Source organism: Mobula birostris, chromosome 4, assembly GCF_030028105.1.
Source record: "Mobula birostris isolate sMobBir1 chromosome 4, sMobBir1.hap1, whole genome shotgun sequence".
NCBI classification, from domain to species: Eukaryota; Metazoa; Chordata; class Chondrichthyes; order Myliobatiformes; family Myliobatidae; genus Mobula; species Mobula birostris.
In genome coordinates this window covers 154,813,052-154,830,217 of record NC_092373.1, presented here as the reverse complement: position 1 = coordinate 154,830,217, position 17,166 = coordinate 154,813,052, and the positions used below count along the sequence as shown (strand labels likewise).

General features: G+C 42.5%; 1 protein-coding gene across 3 annotated transcripts in view; it reads right to left on the bottom strand.

Moving 5' to 3' along the window:
• The window catches only part of LOC140196674 (serine/threonine-protein phosphatase 2A 55 kDa regulatory subunit B gamma isoform), a 300,816-nt gene that overhangs the window by 89,737 nt on the left and 193,913 nt on the right, over positions 1 to 17,166 (bottom strand). For all 3 annotated transcript variants that reach the window (XM_072256278.1, XM_072256280.1, XM_072256279.1), the window contains exon 6: positions 3,411 to 3,588. In XM_072256278.1, the coding sequence (XP_072112379.1) occupies positions 3,411 to 3,588 (178 nt within the window). The remainder of the gene's footprint in view (positions 1 to 3,410; positions 3,589 to 17,166) is intronic.

The following is a 17,166-nucleotide window of genomic DNA, read 5'->3' as shown; positions in this document are numbered from 1 at the left end:
GGTTGGAGAACTTCAGCTGCCCTTCGAGGTCCACCAACAGCTGTCAGTCCCTTGCAGAGGTCAGAATGCCTGCAGATGTTCTTTTGGCAGCTTTTGGCTGCTCCCCAGCTCTGACAAAGGCAATGGTCTGCTTGGAGGATTGGGACCGCTTCGCCCACTCAACTCCTGCGCTGACGGCTTCAGCGGTGGTCTTCAGGACCTGATCATGCCTCCACCTGTACCGTCCCTCACCAAGTGCCCTTGCGCAGCCGCTGAGGATGTGCTCCAGGGTTCCTCGCTTGAAGCACAGTGGGCACGCAGATCACTCTGCCTTGCCCCATGTGCGCAGGTTTGATGGGCTTGGAAGCACATTGTACACTGCCTGGATGAGAAATTGGATGCAGTGTGGTTCGGCTTTCCAAAGATTAGCCCAGGTCACTTTCCCCTCAACCGCATTCTCCCATCTTGTCCAAGCTCCCTGTTGCTTCATTCCCACCGCCACTCTCGTCTCCTCCACTACTGCTCTCACCTCCTCCTGAACTAGACCACACCTTTCCTTCCCTCTGGTGTCCGTTTGGGGAGTTGGAAAGGATCCTAGCCCAGCTTCGCCTCGTGTGACCACTCCCACCAGCCTCCTGTGACGCAGCCTCGCCTCTGCCTCCTGAACAGCTTCCTCTGCCCTCCACTTCCTGCCAGTACTTACTTGGATCCCTGCTCTAGCCATCTTCGGGTCACTTGAGTCCCTATACTGTAGCACTTCTCTGGCTCTTGCTACCTTGAATTCTTCCTCCAAAGATTTGAAGAGCAGTTGCAGTTTGTTGTGGTGTCCATAGAGTGCGATGCTGCTCAGGCTCTTTGGCAGCTCCAGCCATCTCCTGAGGTGGTTGCTAACCCTCCTCTCTAAGGTTTCGACTGTCGAGATCGGAACTGCATAGACGAGGAGGGCCACAGGATTCTGGGAAGAATGCCATGCTGATACACCCAGGCTTTAAACTTCCCAGGAAGGCCAGACTTGTCCACGGATTTTAGCCAGCCATCCAACTCGGTGCAGGTTGCCTGAATGGATGTTGTGTCCCTTAAAGAGCTGTCAAAAACTTTGCCTAAGCTCTTGACTGGCTTTTCTGTGATGGTTGGGATGGCTGTGCCTGCGATGCTGAACCGGAACTTGTTCTCCATCTTCCCTTTCCTCAGCACCATCGATCTTGATTTGGCAGGTTTGAAACACATCCAGGAATAAATAATTATGTCTGATTTTTGAATTAAATATGTAGATGTGTTCATAAGTCAGGTGTGCTTAACCCAGAGACTGTCTATGTTTTTACTATCCAAACCTACAAGATGACCACGGTGAACCATCAGAATCTTGTCTCTGCTTTGCTTTTCAATCATTTGGGGAAACCTATTATACTTAATTCAAGGTGCACATTATTGGGTGTGTATTTGATGCAAACATGTTAGTAGAGTACTCCAATTTCTGAAAGAAGCCTACTCATCTGATGTCATATGTACTGGTGTGGGATAGCAACTGGCATACACAATGGTGTGAGAACATAAACAGCGTGTTTGAGTTTTACATTTTGAAGCACCCTGTCCATGTGTGGAACTACTCAATCAGAAACTGAGGGGAAAGCATTAATTTAGCCACAAGTGCCAAAATGTTCCATAATAAAGGAAATAATTTATTTATACAATTCCTCCTTTTCATCAAACATAACCAGGAGCAAATTTATTCTATTAACATCAAATGTGACCAGTTTCCAGCTAGCCATTTGTAGTGGGTAACACACTCAGTTAAGAGCAGACAACAGTATTACACTTTTTAGGTCCAGCTGAACAAGCTTTGGTGTTTCATCATATTAAAAACACAGCAACTTGCCAGACAAATAAGCTTCTGTTGTCAGCCTGCTCCTTATTGGATTCAGTAAATTAATCTACAGTTACAGCAGTCTGGCTCAGAAAGTGATACTACCACTTGGCCAAGCTGATGTGACATCATAAACCAAAACAACTGATGCAAGCAAACACCAAGCGAAGTCACTTCCTTCAAGGTTCCAAGCACTTCAGAGTTAAACAATAACTTTTGCGGTCACTATCATTTTGTGCTTCATTTCGTTCAATCAGTAATTCAATGAGAGTTACAAAGACTTTGGTTTCAATCTCCCTCAGCAATTAGATCCTCAGTTCCTACACTTGCAATTATTATGGATCAGAAACTTAACCTTGTCATTGACCATCAACACAGGTGCATCACAAAGCCGTATGTTTAGACCCTGCTCCAATCTTTACCAACTACTGTGCTGCTAAGCACGGATCCAACACCAACTCCAAGCTTGCCAATGACACCAATGTTGTTGGCGCAATCACAGATGGTGACAAGGCGGTAAGGGAGTGAGATAGGTCAGCTGGTAGAGCAGTGCCTCAATATCAGCCACAACTTCCATTGTGAACTTTAGGAAGGGGAAATTAGGCAAACTAGCACCAGTCCTTATTGAAGGGTCTATGTTAGAAAGGATGAAAAGGTTCAGTTTCCTGGATGCTAGCAGCTGAGTATCTCTCCTAGGCAGAGCTCATAGATGCAACCCTGAAGGCAGCGCACCAGCACCTCTCACAAAGTTCAAGGAAATTCAGTGTGCCCTAGTCTCTGACCAACTTCTCCAGATGTTCAGTGGAAAGCATTCTAACTAGGTGTACCACGACCTGACAAGGGAACTCAAGGAGGCTACAGAGAATGGTGGACTTGGCCAGAACCATCATGGGCACAGCTCGCCCACTACTGAGAACATCAACAAGAGATGTTATCTCCGGCAGGTAACATCCATCATTGAAGCCTGCCACCATTCAGGCCACGTCCTCTTCTCACTGCTGCTATGAAGCAGGAGATACAGGCAGCTGAAGACCCAACCCCAAAGTTCAACAGTAACTCCTTCCCCACTACCATGAGGTTCTTCAACAGACTATAAAAAAAACATTTTCTGAGATAGAATTAGGTTTTCCCTCAACATGCTCATTATGCTTATTTTGTCAAGTAACTTGCTTTGATTCATGCAATTTCTGCTCATCATATTTGCAATGTTCAGTTCTGCTACTACAAAAACTTAATTTTCATGGTATTCATACTATGGGTGTGAATGCCCATGACAATAAACTTGGATGAGAACAATTAAGAATAGCATAGGTGTAAAAATAAAAAGAGCTTATGTAGAACTGCAAGAAGTTTAGTTTGAGTAACAAAAAAAATCTAGAAGGGGTATTGTCATTGTAATATTTGCATATACCCAGCCATAATAACTTCGACACACAAACATGTGCAAGATATGTTAGCAGTGCCTGTCTCTAAACATCCTGTGATTAATCAGTGCCTCAAGGTACGAGCTCCTTTACCCACTTAATTTCAGTAACAATAATCACATACAAACACAGTGAAAGGATACTGAAACTCCTGTCTGTTATTCCCAAGTGCCAAAGGTTTATCCTGAGGTCATCAGCTGACATATAAGTCTCACAGTCACTGTTGACTGAAATTGAGTTGATGTGATAGGTATGAGCATTAGCGAAGATCTTCCGTGGAGTCACCTCCACCATCAGATCCATAGGCTTCAGTACCGGGACCTGCAGGGAGAAACAAAAGTGCATTATTCAAACACTTGTAATCAACTTCAACACCTTTATAATTCTCAGTGTATTAAGCAAAAGGTACTATTGACGCCAGCAGTCCAGGTACCTGAAGTATATTCAAAGAGTAGTCTTCAGTTTCAAATAGTTATAAATGAATTCCTTTAAAAGCCATGGCTCCAAATGGAAAAGCAGTGGGAATCTCAAAAATTCGTATTCGCAACTTGCACATCTTTAGTTGATTTACATTTTAAGCAACATTTCCAAGTCAGTTAAACTCGTACATTTACAACTGCATCAAGTTTTTCTGCATGGGTTTAGTTATCTGCATTCCATAAAGGCAGGAGGAAATGCCAGAGCACAAGTAATGAAAATTTTCTGTTTGACTTGAACATGTAAATTTGGCATTGAGTGTCAATCCATGTCAGATAACCAGGCTACTGAAGAAAAGTTATCTATGGCACAATGTAATATTAAGGTGGTACTGAAATATAATAAACCATACAGCATAATAAAACATTTATTCTACAACAATTCTCTATCACCAAGGTGCCAAAAGTAACTTCAGGTTTTAAGCTCAAAATAAATTTGGTTGTCCTCTTATACTAGGGCATTTTGAGTTTAATCAAAATCAATGGACAAGAAAACTGACCAGGCTTCATGATATTTTTATCCTGGCCCTTCTGATTTCTTAATCGGATGGAGAAATATATAGAATTGCTGAACGACTCAGTTTTCTGCGCTCTCCTCCAATTCATTTGCGTATCTGCCTAAATTATCCCATTCAGTTGTGCCACCCCTATTGTCCCATTTTTGGTGGCTTAATTCATCACCTGGTCATGGGCTCCCCCACTTCTGTTAATTATCCCTCAAAACTGTATTTACTGCTACCCTTCTATAATATCCATCTTAAACCTGTTCATTCTACTTCCTGTCTCAGCAGTGGACATATCTGAGTTAGAACATTAAATGCATAGAGAAGTAGAACAGCAACCGAAGGGTCATACAAAATGAACAAGTTCAATATTCAACTACAAGAGCATATAATTGCAAATTGTCCCACGATTAGGCTAGGATTAAACTGGGTGATTGCTTGGCGGTGTAGATCAAAGGGGTGGAAGGGCCTACTCTGTGCTGTATATCAATTTTTTAAAATTAAGTTAACTTAGCAGTGACACAGCTTGAACCAAATCACTGTAGAATTAGATCCTCTGTGAGATTCAACACAGGCTTATTTCAGATGTCTCGTCAGTTGTCTAAATCAATTAATAAGTACTATTAAGACCACAAGATACTGGAGCAGAATTAGGCCATTTAGCCCATTGAGTCTGTTCCACCATTTCATCATGGTTGATCCAATTTCCCTCTCAGCCCTAATCTCTCGACTTCTCCCCATATCCCTTCATGCCCTGACCAATCAAGAATCTATCAACTTCTACCTTAAATATACATAATGGCTAAGCCTCCATAGCTGCCCGTGGCAATGAATTCCACAGATTCACCATCCTCTGGCTAAAGGAACTTCTCTTCATTCTAAAGGACACCCCTCTATTCTGAGGCTGTGTCCTCTGGTCTTGGACTCTCCCACCATAGGAAACATCCTCTCCACATCCACAATCAAGGCCTTTCACCATTCGATAGGTTTCAATGAGATTCCACCCCCCCCCCCCACCAATCTTCTGAATTCCAGTGAATACAGGCTTGGAGCCATCAAACGCTCCTCAAATGATAAGCCTTTTTATCCTGGAGTCATTTTCATGAACCTCCTTTGAACCCTCTCCAATGTCAGCACATCCTTTCTGTTTTATTTTGTAATAAAACCTCTGTTTGCAATGCTCAGTCATATGATTCAATTGCTGAGCAAAGAGAAAATATTTGCAGGTTTACTGATCAACTGAAGTTATCCTATAAACACAATGTACTACCAAAAATAAAAGCGATCATTGCATATTCCTCAAGAATTTTATCATTGGCATAGTTTACTCCAGCTCTACAAAGTGCAGTAGTGCACTTGTCAGTCGGCCGTGAAGCTGCATCACACGAAGCTTTTTCACAATATCATGCAGGCACATTATCCGTCAATGTTTATGACCTTTTCTCTGAAATCCACTGACAGGCACTGTATTTCACACTGCTACGTATCCCCAAGAGCTTTGCTGCATTCGCATGATCATTTCAGTTAACGACTGATTTAAAGTCTCATTCCTGCACAACATGAATTGTAGAAATGACCATAATTCAATTTAAAAAATGAATGAAAAATTTTGGTGGTTCCGCTAATACGTGACTGCAAACAAATGGCTTTAATTGATAGATTTCTCTCATATTGATGGATTAATGGGGCAAGATGGTGCCACTGAAAACTGTTTTATTGCTTTGTTGTTCATATCTATTTTAATAGCCTCTCACCATATGCACCATTCCTCACTGTCCTAAGCAATCACAACAACAGTTCAATCAATGTTCATTTCCCACTTTCTCTCTCCCTTTGGGGGCGGGGGGGGGGGGCAAGGCTCTAATTCAAAACAAACCAAATACCGATTTTCTCACCAACTGCCATTATGCTTCCCGCCCCCCATTCATAATTTCTGGAATTATGTGTAGAAAACTGGCAAAGTATAAAGCAGGATATGTATCAGTTGCAGTTATGAGCGGAGAAACGGCAGATTGAATCTAACCCGGCCAAATGTAAAGTATTGCACTTTGAAAAAACAAATGAGAAGGGACAGTACACCGTTAAAGGCAAAATCCTTAACAGTGATGAGCAGAGGGATCTTGTGCTCCAAGTTGATAGCCCCCCTGAAAGTGGCTACACAGATTGACAGGGTGGAAAAGATTGCACATGGCATGCTTGCCGTTATTAGTTGAGGCACTGAGTTCAGAGGTCAGTAAATTATGTAACAGCTTTATAAAGCCCAGGTAAGGCTGCATCTGGAGCAGTACGCAATTCTGGTCGTCCCAATACAGGAAGGATACCTGGGCTTTGGATGGGGTGCAGAAGAGGTTCACCAGGATTAGAAAGTATGTGCTTTAAGGGATGGCTGTACAAACTTGGCTTTTCACCGGAACAGCAGAGGCTGACAAAATATCTGATCAAGGTTTGTAAGATTATCAAAGGTATAAAGTTGACAGCTAGTGACTTTTCTCCAGGGTTGAAATATCTAATACCAGATGGCATGTGTTTAAGGTGCGAGAGGCTAACCTAAAGGAAGTGTGCATTGCAAGTTTGTTTTACAAATCACACAAGAGATTTGAAGTTCCCTGCAATGTGCAGCCTGTGGCGATCGTAAAGACAAATACAATAGGTGGTGTTCAAGAGGTTTTTGGGTAGGCACCTAAATGTACAAGAAACGGAAGGACATGAACATTGTGTAAGCAGGAGGGATTAATTTAGTTGGGCATTTGGTTACTGATTTTAATTAGCTTGGCACAACATTGTAGTCCAAAGGGCTTTCTCCCATGTTTTACTGTTCTATGTATCCTTACTTGCATATTCAAAATATTGGGCCCAATTGCTCATCAATTCACTTCTTGAAAAAAGGTTATAATGAGGGTCACTGATTTACCAGAATTAGCAAAGCAAAATTTCATTTGCTTACTTGGAATTATTTTGGGGGAAACTGATTCATCCATATTCCCATGAAAGTCAATCTGTGGCTTGGGACATGAAAATAATGGTAACCCAAGAAAAATATTCTCACTAAATTCAATCTTCCTCATATAAGATTATTCCATTTAGTCAAACAAATTCATTTAAAAAATCATTAGGTAGTACAATTTGACCATCCTATCAGATGTGTTTAAAAAAGAAGTGCTGCCAGAGTAAGATGTATTACATGGATGAGGAAGTAAACTCATCTGTGGGTTTTGACTGGCTTCCATAGTAACATCAGATAGTGCATGAGACTGGGGAAATACTCAGGGAAGGTGCTAGAAGCCTGGAAATATATTTGGAAATAAGATTACACTTCTGCTCTGCTACATTGAAAAGCCCAAAGGTCAGAATGGGAATAGTGGGACGTGGCTTGGAACTGGGATTGGATTGACGATTAAAGCAACACACACAAAATGCTGGAGGAAGTCAGCAGGCCAGGCAACATCTACGGAAAAGAATACAGTTGACATTTCGGGCCGAGACTCTTTAGCAGGACCCAGTCTGTGATTGGATTGACTAATATCATGTGTGAGAGTGACTGGTAGAATCTGGGAGGAGTTAGTGTGCACAGAGGAAGATTAAATGGGTAAAAGGATATGATTAGTATAAATAGGTGCTTGGTCATTGGCACAGATTCTAATTGAACAGCCCATTTATATGCTGTATCTCCATGACGAATATAATCTTTGTGAAAATGAGAGAGAAAAACAGGTGCAGAACAAATTAATTTATCAGTGACACTGCCTGAACGACATCACTGCAGAAATAGATCCTCTGCAAGAGTGAACACAGCCTTATTTCAAATGCCTGGTCAGTTGGCTAAATCAGTTAATAAGTACTTTTAATAGGCACATCTCAGAAGAGTGGGATTGGAAATACATTTTGGTTTTAATAAACTTTCGGTTAACTGAGCCCAGTTTAAATACAACCGAGACCTGTTCAGCAACTAAACATTAAACACTAGCATCTTGTTTCCAGGATTCATACTCCAATCAGGAGACATAATCATTCAAATTTAATGGGAAATATGACACACCAATACTGTTAATTCAATACGAGTGATAGTTTTATATGATGATTGTAAACAGCCCAAAATAATTGCAGTAGGATGGTGAGAATACTAGAATAATCACATCTCTTGGGACATAACAGCCTCCAGGCATCAGTCCTTCTCTTCATTACCTTCTCGTACTCTACCACCTACATGCTCCTTCCCACCCGAACCTCTCCTTCAAATCATTTCTACCAACATAATCTCACTACATCCAGTTCGGGCTTTGGGAGATGGGTCCCATTGGTGGTAAGTACCAAACTTTGGGTTCTCGACTTTAGTACAAGATCCCATATCAAAATTCAATCAAAGCAATTTAGCATGTGTACTTTACAGAAGGAAAGTCAGTTGAAGCTGGGGGAGCTCGGTAGCTCAGGTAGCATCTATAGAGGGAAATCGACCATCAATGACTCAAAGCTGAAATCGCTCATCAGGAATGAAAAGAAAAAGCTGAATCCTGTCACCTCCTGGCTTCTGCTTTTTTATTTCTGGTTCTGATGAAGAGTCTTGGCCCTAAACATCGACAGCCCGTTTCCCTCCAAAGATGCTGCCCGATATACTGAGCTCCTCCAGCATTTTGTGTGCGTTGCTTCAGACTTACAGTCTCGTGTCCCCAGAAAGCAGCACTTGGGATTCAAATCAACAACTTTTGATAGCTATGCAAAGACAATCCAAAGGAAGGTCCACAGGGTCTGTCAAATAAAGCCAAGTTGCTACTCATAGAACGCTCTACTTCCTGGGACATAGTACCAATTTTTCCAGAAACATCAGGTTGCAAGCGGTTTGTGCAACAGTAGGATTCAGTGTACCGGGCAAGTCAGAAGTACTCCTAACATGTAATTGACAACACAAGCACTTAGAGCCTTTAGTCAACTACCAATACATCCCTACAATCAAGTTGAAACTAATCCACCCAAGGAAGGCAGAGATATACAACATCCAACAGAACCAAACTATTCTGCTGTAAAACATTGAATACCACTTGTGCATTGATAATATCTCATTCTGTTTTGGACAGGTGACAGACAAAGGAACACGTGACATTTCCCAATACATCAATTTTTGAAGAGCGGAATGGCCTTGCACCATGCCCCACAAAGACCCCAATTCCAAATTGTCAAAGCATGTAAATCATTTATAACCTTGAATTTCACCTTCTTGCAAGCACTCACAAAACAAAGAAACACAATGGAATTCACCAAAATAAACCACAGACAACCGCCACATATCCAATTGCGCAAATAGTAAAAAAAGTAAATAGTAACACATTGGACATGAACTGCAGAATCCCCAGAAGTGAGTCCACAGCTATGGAACTTGTTCAGCACTATTCCAGGAACCCAATGGCTGCTGGGCACCAACTGCTCCAGAACCTGGTAGCCTGAAACCCAAGACTTCTGCACTTCCCACCCGAAGGTAGTAGCGAGGAGAGGGGGAGACTGGTCAAATGCAAGCAAACAACGCTGAACACCTGCTTTCTCCTCTTGCCTCAGATGATCTTCCACTATCAGGCTTTGATGCAGCATCCACCCCCAGTAACAGCCACGCTGGCCATACCTGCAACAGAGTCTAGTTTGCTGAATCCCATAAGAGATTGCACGAGTGACAGATCGTTAAGTCAATTCAAAAGTACATCTTTACTAGGGAAATTACAGACTGTAGCGATTGCAGTTCAGAAGGAGATGTATATCCATTAGAGTATCTCGTAGCTTCGTGAACTCTCTGCAAAACATTGTTGTTTGTTGCAGCACCATCTTGGAAAAGATATTCATCTTTCCCAAAGTCTAACACGAACAGATCTCCTGTCATTCAGTGGTTAAGTGTACAGTCTCAGCAAAGCTGTAGCATGTAACCACAGGGCCACTGACCAAAGGTTGAAGAAAGCCCATATACCAGTGGAATGCAGTGAAGGACCTGCTGCTCCAATAAGCAGATGGCATAAAGTGGCTATCTCCATGGTTGGCAAGTACTAGTTCAATCTTCTGACTGTAAATAAAGTTAGTTACTGGTATTTCTGTTACTGTTTTCGAACAATGTGGTCATTAATTTCTCTTCTTTATTGTCCTCTGCCTCTGTTCTAATTATCTCAAAAATGCAATTGCTGTTTGCCTTGAGAGCTCAAAGGCATTGTAAAATCCACTGGAGTAATATGGCAACAGTTTTTATTATACTAGAGCCTGCAGAGCAAGAGTACATCAGCCTCTTTTTAATTTTGAGATCTATGACCCGTGCAATGGATTTATGGGCAAAATGTTACATTTCAATGCTTAACATACAGCTTGGCTAATAAACTGGATGGTTTAATCAAAATTAATCCCCTTCAACTGGAGAAAATTATTACAACAGTAGCCTGCATGGGGGCTGTTATCTATGTCTTGCTACCTCACAGAATAATGTTCCAAGATGCAAGACAAAATTAATCTTTTTGCAATGACAACATTGCCATGTATTAAGCAGTGGGGGAGACCAAACAAAAGGGACAAATGGAATATCTTTCAAACATTATAATAAATATGCCAAATGTTAAAAGTTGTTTAACTGAATTGAAAAGGTAATCTCTCCTCTTTCAAATTATCTGAAATTCATGAATATCTGCCTCATTGTTTCTGAAAGAGGAACTCTTTCATTTTTCCTAAAGCCAAATTAATGTGTCTGAGATCCAAGAGGAATGCAGCCAAAGGGAAAATTTAGAAAACAACTAATCTGGCATAAAGATATGATGGAAATTAAGCACTCGCAATCAAACTGAAGAGAAGCATTTGGAAATGTTTATGGACAAGAATAAATACAAAAACAGTAATTAATTTCATCTCACACCTACACTGAAAATGAAGTAGTCAAAATCCTTGCTAAACTGGTCAAGAATTGCCAAGGTATCAAATCACCACTAAAGAATATCAACTCTGTAACTTAAAAACAGAAGAGAAAAATTTCCTTTGTTGTTCTTTGTAATAGTAGCATGCTTACAGTCAGTCTCAGCAAATTAGTTTTAGCAACACACATCAAAGTTGCTGGTGAACGCAGCAGGCCAGGCAGCATCTCTAGGAAGAGGTGCAGTCGACGTTTCAGGCCGAGACCCTTCGTCAGGACTAACTGAAGGAAGAGTGAGTAAGGGATTTGAAAGTTGGAGGGGGAGGGGGAGATCCAAAATGATAGGAGAAGACAGGAGGGGGAGGGATAGAGCCAAGAGCTGGACAGGTGATAGGCAAAAGGGGATACGAGAGGATCATGGGACAGGAGGTCCGGGAAGAAGGATAGGGGGGGGGGGGACCCAGAGGATGGGCAAGAGGTATATTCAGAGAGACAGAGGGAGAAAAAGGAGAGTGAGAGAAAGAATGTGTGCATAAAAATGAGTAACAGATGGGTACGAGGGGGAGGTGGGGCATTAGCGGAAGTTAGAGAAGTCGATGTTCATGCCATCAGGTTGGAGGCTACCCAGATGGAATATAAGGTGTTGTTCCTCCAACCTGAGTGTGGCTTCATCTTTACAGTAGAGGAGGCCGTGGATAGACATGTCAGAATGGGAATGGGATGTGGAATTAAAATGTGTGGCCACTGGGAGATCCTGCTTTCTCTGGCGGACAGAGCGTAGATGTTCAGCAAAGCGGTCTCCCAGTCTTCGTCGGGTCTCACCAATATATAAAAGGCCACATCAGGAGCACCGGACGCAGTATATCACCCCAGTCAACTCACAGGTGAAGTGTTGCCTCACCTGGAAGGACTGTTTGGGGCCCTGAATGGTGGTAAGGGAGGAAGTGTAAGGGCATGTGTAGCACTTGTTCCACTTACACGGATAAGTGCCAGGAGGGAGATCAGTGGGGAGGAGATGGGGGGGACGAATGGGCAAGAGAGTTGTGTAGGGAGCGATCCCTGCGGAATGCAGAGAGAGGGGGGGAGGGAAAGATGTGCTTAGTGGTGGGATCCCGTTGGAGGTGGCGGAAGTTACGGAGAATAATATGTTGGACCCGGAGGCTGGTGGGGTGGTAGGTGAGGACCAGGGGAACCCTATTCCCAGTGGGGTGGCGGGAGGATGGAGTGAGAGCAGATGTACGTGAAATGGGGGAGATGCGTTTAAGAGCAGAGTTGGTAGTGGAGGAAGGGAAGCCCCTTTCTTTAAAAAAAGGAAGACATCTCCCTCGTCCTAGAATGAAAAGCCTCATCCTGAGAGCAGATGCGGCGGAGACGGAGGAATTGCGAGAAGGGGATGGCGTTTTTGCAAGAGACAGGGTGAGAAGAGGAATAGTCCAGATAGCTGTGAGAGTCAGTAGGCTTATAGTAGACATCAGTGGATAAGCTGTCTCCAGAGACAGAGACAGAAAGATCTAGAAAGGGGAGGGAGGTGTCGGAAATGGACCAGGTAAACTTGAGGGCAGGGTGAAAGTTGGAGGCAAAGTTAATAAAGTCAACGAGTTCTGCATGCGTGCAGGAAGCAGCGCCAATGCAGTCGTCGATGTAGCGAAGGAAAAGTGGGGGACAGATACCAGAATAGGCACAGAACATAGATTGTTCCACAAACCCAACAAAAAGGCAGGCATAGCTAGGACCCATACGGGTGCCCATAGCTACACCTTTAGTTTGGAGGAAGTGGGAGGAGCCAAAGGAGAAATTATTAAGAGTAAGGACTAATTCTGCTAGACAGAGCAGAGTGGTGGTAGAGGGGAACTGATTAGGTCTGGAATCCAAAAAGAAGCGTAGAGCTTTGAGACCTTCCTGATGGGGGATGGAAGTATATAAGGACTGGACATCCATAGTGAAAATAAAGCGGTGGGGGCCAGGGAACTTAAAATCATCGAAAAGTTTAAGAGCGTGAGAAGTGTCACGAACATAGGTCGGAATTAGTTTTAGGGCTATTTTCCACAGTACCTTGTACACATCAAATCATACCAAGGCAACTTACCAAAAGATCCAAGAGGACCCTAAAAGATGACAGAGAGGAATAACCTCAAAGTTCAAAGTAAAATTTATTATCAGAGTACACACACGTCACCATATACAATCCTGAGCTTCTTTTCTGCGGGCATACTTAGCAAATCTATAGAAGAGTAACTGTAAACAGGATCAATGAACAAACTGTGCAAATAGAAATATAAATAAACAGCAATAAATAACAAGATAAAGAATCCTTAAAGTGAAACTATTGGTTGCAGGAACACCAGAAATAGAATGATTGTAGTTATCCTTTTGTTCAAGACCCTGATGGTTGAGGGGTAGTAACTGTTCTTGAACCTGGTGGTGCATGTCCTGAGGCACCTGACGGCAGTAGTGAGAAACGAGCATGGCCTGGATGGTGAGGATTTCTGATGATGGATGCTGCTCTTCTATGGCAACCTTTCATGTAGATGTGTTTAATGTTTGGGAGCATTTTACCTGTGATGTACAGGGCTGAATCCACTATTCCTGTAGGATTTTCCACTCAAAGGCATTGGTGTTCCCATACCAGGCTGTAATGCAGCCAGTCAGCACAATTTCCACCAAACACCTATGCAAGTTTGCCAAGGTTTCTGATGAAAAGCCAAATCTCCACAGACTGAGGAAGGAGAGGCACTGTCGTGCTCTCTTTGCAATTAAGAGTTGTCTTTCTTTGTCAGTAGAACATATCTATGCATAACTGAATATTTATAAATACTCGGAATATAAAATAACAGATGAGATTTAATGAAATAGATAGTTCACCACTTAATTGTCCATTTGACTCTTGGATAAGGAGCTCATGCTTGACTACATTTTGAAATTCGCAGCACGCATGGCCTCTCCAATGAAGTGATATCGTATTTGTTAAATAGGGGCCGTGCACAATTCTGATTTGATGGAGACAGTCATGAGAAGCATGAAGGAACATCTGGAGAAACTTCTGAAATGCCCGGTTCACTGCCGCTGCTACTGTGAGATCGAGAATCTCTAGAGGGAAGGTCCCAAATCCTTGGCTTTTCCTGTTGCTGGCAGCTGAGGTTGGGGTCAAAGCGCTCGGCAGAGATGGTGCTCGGTGCTTGGTGTCGGAGGGCTGGCCGGAGGCTCGAAGTTTTCGGATGACTCAGAGTTGGACTGTGGTCAGGTGTTTCCAGGATGCTGCATCGGCAAGTTTGCGGCACTGGTAGCTCATGGCAGGAAGAGAGTTTTCTTCCTTCTCCCGTCTGCGTGAGATGATGGGACTTTCGAGAGACTTTGAACTTTTTTTTTTACCGTGCCCATAGCCTGCTCTTCATCAAGTTACAGTATTGTTTGCACTGTTGTAACTATATGTTATAATTATGTGGTTTTTGTTAGTTTTTCAATCTTGGTCTGCCTTGTGTTTCTGTGATATCACACTGGAGGAACATTGTATCATTTCTTAATGCATGCATTACTAAGTGACAATAAAAGAGGACTGTCCTCATAATATAATCTAATCTAAAACAAATTAATTGTTTAACTTGGGTTTCATGCTGCATGACACATTTGAAAGCGAGATTCGATTGTGTTTATTTCTGCACAACACACAACGGGAAACATTATCACCTTCCTCAGATATGATACATTTGCAGCAACTGATATAGCAATAGCTATGCACATTTGCTGCCTCTGGTGCAATATACAAATACACATTCATGGGAAACCATAAGAGTCCTTGCAGTATCAAGAGTAGGCCAAGGTCTTCCACTGCTTTCAGAGGAAGCGATTAGTAACTTTGACCTTTTCCCTGAGTGCCCACCTCCAAAGCGAGAATGTCTTGACTCTCTATCAGAATTGTAAACTTTCCTCATTCATTTCCAACCTGTAACTGAAAGCATCAGCTAAGCCATTTGAAGCAGTACATCCACAGCAAATTGCTCCTTTAGAAGGTCATGTCTTGCACTCTGTACTCAAGAAAATCATTCCCCAGCAGCCCACACAGCAATAGGACACATTTCCTTGTGCAGTACTGGGGCTGAAGTGTACATTTTCATTTTCAGAAGAACATTGACTTCCTACCTATGATTCGGAACTGATAGAAGCAGCCTCATATATGTTCAAAGCCCGCTCTTCCTGGAGAATCAGCCAAAATTCCTTCCTCATTAAACTATATATAGTTCTACCCAATGCCTGGAAAAATAAAGTAAATTCAAAACCTTTTGATCTGATTGCTGAAGTAAGTAGTAATTGTTAAAACTCCGATTCAGAGCACTGCAGCACAGAAACTGGCTATTCAGCTTATCAAGTCTATGTGACTATTTTCTGACTAGTTCCATCTGCCAACACCTGAACCATAGGCTTACATACACCTCTCATTCATGTACGTATCCAAACTTCTCTTAAATGTTACAATTGCACCTGCATCTACTATTTTCACTGGCAACTCATTCTCCACTAACACTTTGAGGAACTCCCCTCAGATTCCCCTGAATTGTTTCACCTTTCACCTAAACCTATGTTCGAGTTCTAGTTCTATCTCACACAACCAGAAAGGAAAAGCCTGCATGCCATCACCCTATCTATACCTCGATAAGATCACACCCCATTCTTTTGCCCTCCCATGAATAAAGTCCCAACCTATTCAACCTTCCTTTACAACTTAGGTGCTCAAGTCCTGCCAACGTCCTTGTAAATTTTCTCTGCACCTTTTCAAGCTTATTGACACCTTTCCTGCAGATAAGTGACCAGAACTGCACATGATACTCTAAATTCAGCCTCACCACCGTCTCATACAACTTCAACGTGATACCCCAGCTCCTACAGTCAACTCCCTGATTTATGAAGGCCTATGTGCCAAAAGCTCTTTTTATGATCCTATCTACCTGAAATTTTAAATCTGTATCCCCAGGTCTCTTTGTTCTACTGCAGGTCTCATACTGCCTTACCAGATCTCTTTGTTCTACTGTAGGTCTCATACTGCCCTACCAGATCTCTTTGTTCTACTGTAGGTCTCATACTGCCCTACCGGGTCTCTTTGTTCTACCGCAGGTCTCATACTGCCTTACCAGGTCTCTTTGTCCCACTGTAGGTCTCATACTGCCTTACCAGGTCTCTTTGTTCTACCGCAGGTCTCATACTGCCCTACCAGGTCTCTTTGTCCCACTGCAGGTCTCATACTGCCCTACCATTCACTGTAAGACTTACCCTGGTTTGTCCTGCCAAAGTGCAACATCACACACTTGTCTGCATTAAATTCCAAGTAGCAATTTTTCAGCCTATTTTGCCAGCTGCTTCAGATCACACAGCAAGCATTGATAGCCTTCTTTACTGCTTATGAAGCCTCAAAATCTTGGTGTCATCTCAAAATTTGTTGATACAGTTTATATTAAATCATTAATATAGATGATAAACAATGATGGAGCCATCACCAATCACCGGCACACAAGTCACAGGCCTCTAGTCAGAGAGACAAACCACTACTTCCAGTCTTTAGTTTCTCCCACTAAGGCAATATTAAATCCATTTGACTACTTCATCCTTAATGCTAAGCAACTTAACCTTCTGGGCCTACCTCCCATGAAGAACTTAGTCAAAGGCCTTGTAGACAACATTCACTGCCTTCCCTTCATTAACCTTCTTGGAAAACTCCTAGAAAAACTTAGCAGGATTGACTCTTCTGTAAAGAGTACAGGACAGCTATGTTCCTGTCAGAGGAAGGACAAGGATGGCAAGGTAATAAAATTTAGTCAAGAAGAAAAAGGTGACGTATGCAAAGCCGAGGAAGTTAGAATCAAACAGAGCCTTTGAGGATTATAAAGAAGTCAGAAACAAAAACTAAGGGCATTAAGAAAGCCAGGAGGCGTCATGAAAAGTAGGATTAAACAGAAACCCAAGGCATTTGATACTTACGTTAAGATTAGATAATACTTAGGGAGAGGACAGGACCATTCATGGATAAAGGGGGAAGCATTTACTTGGATGTGGAGGATGTCGGTGAGGT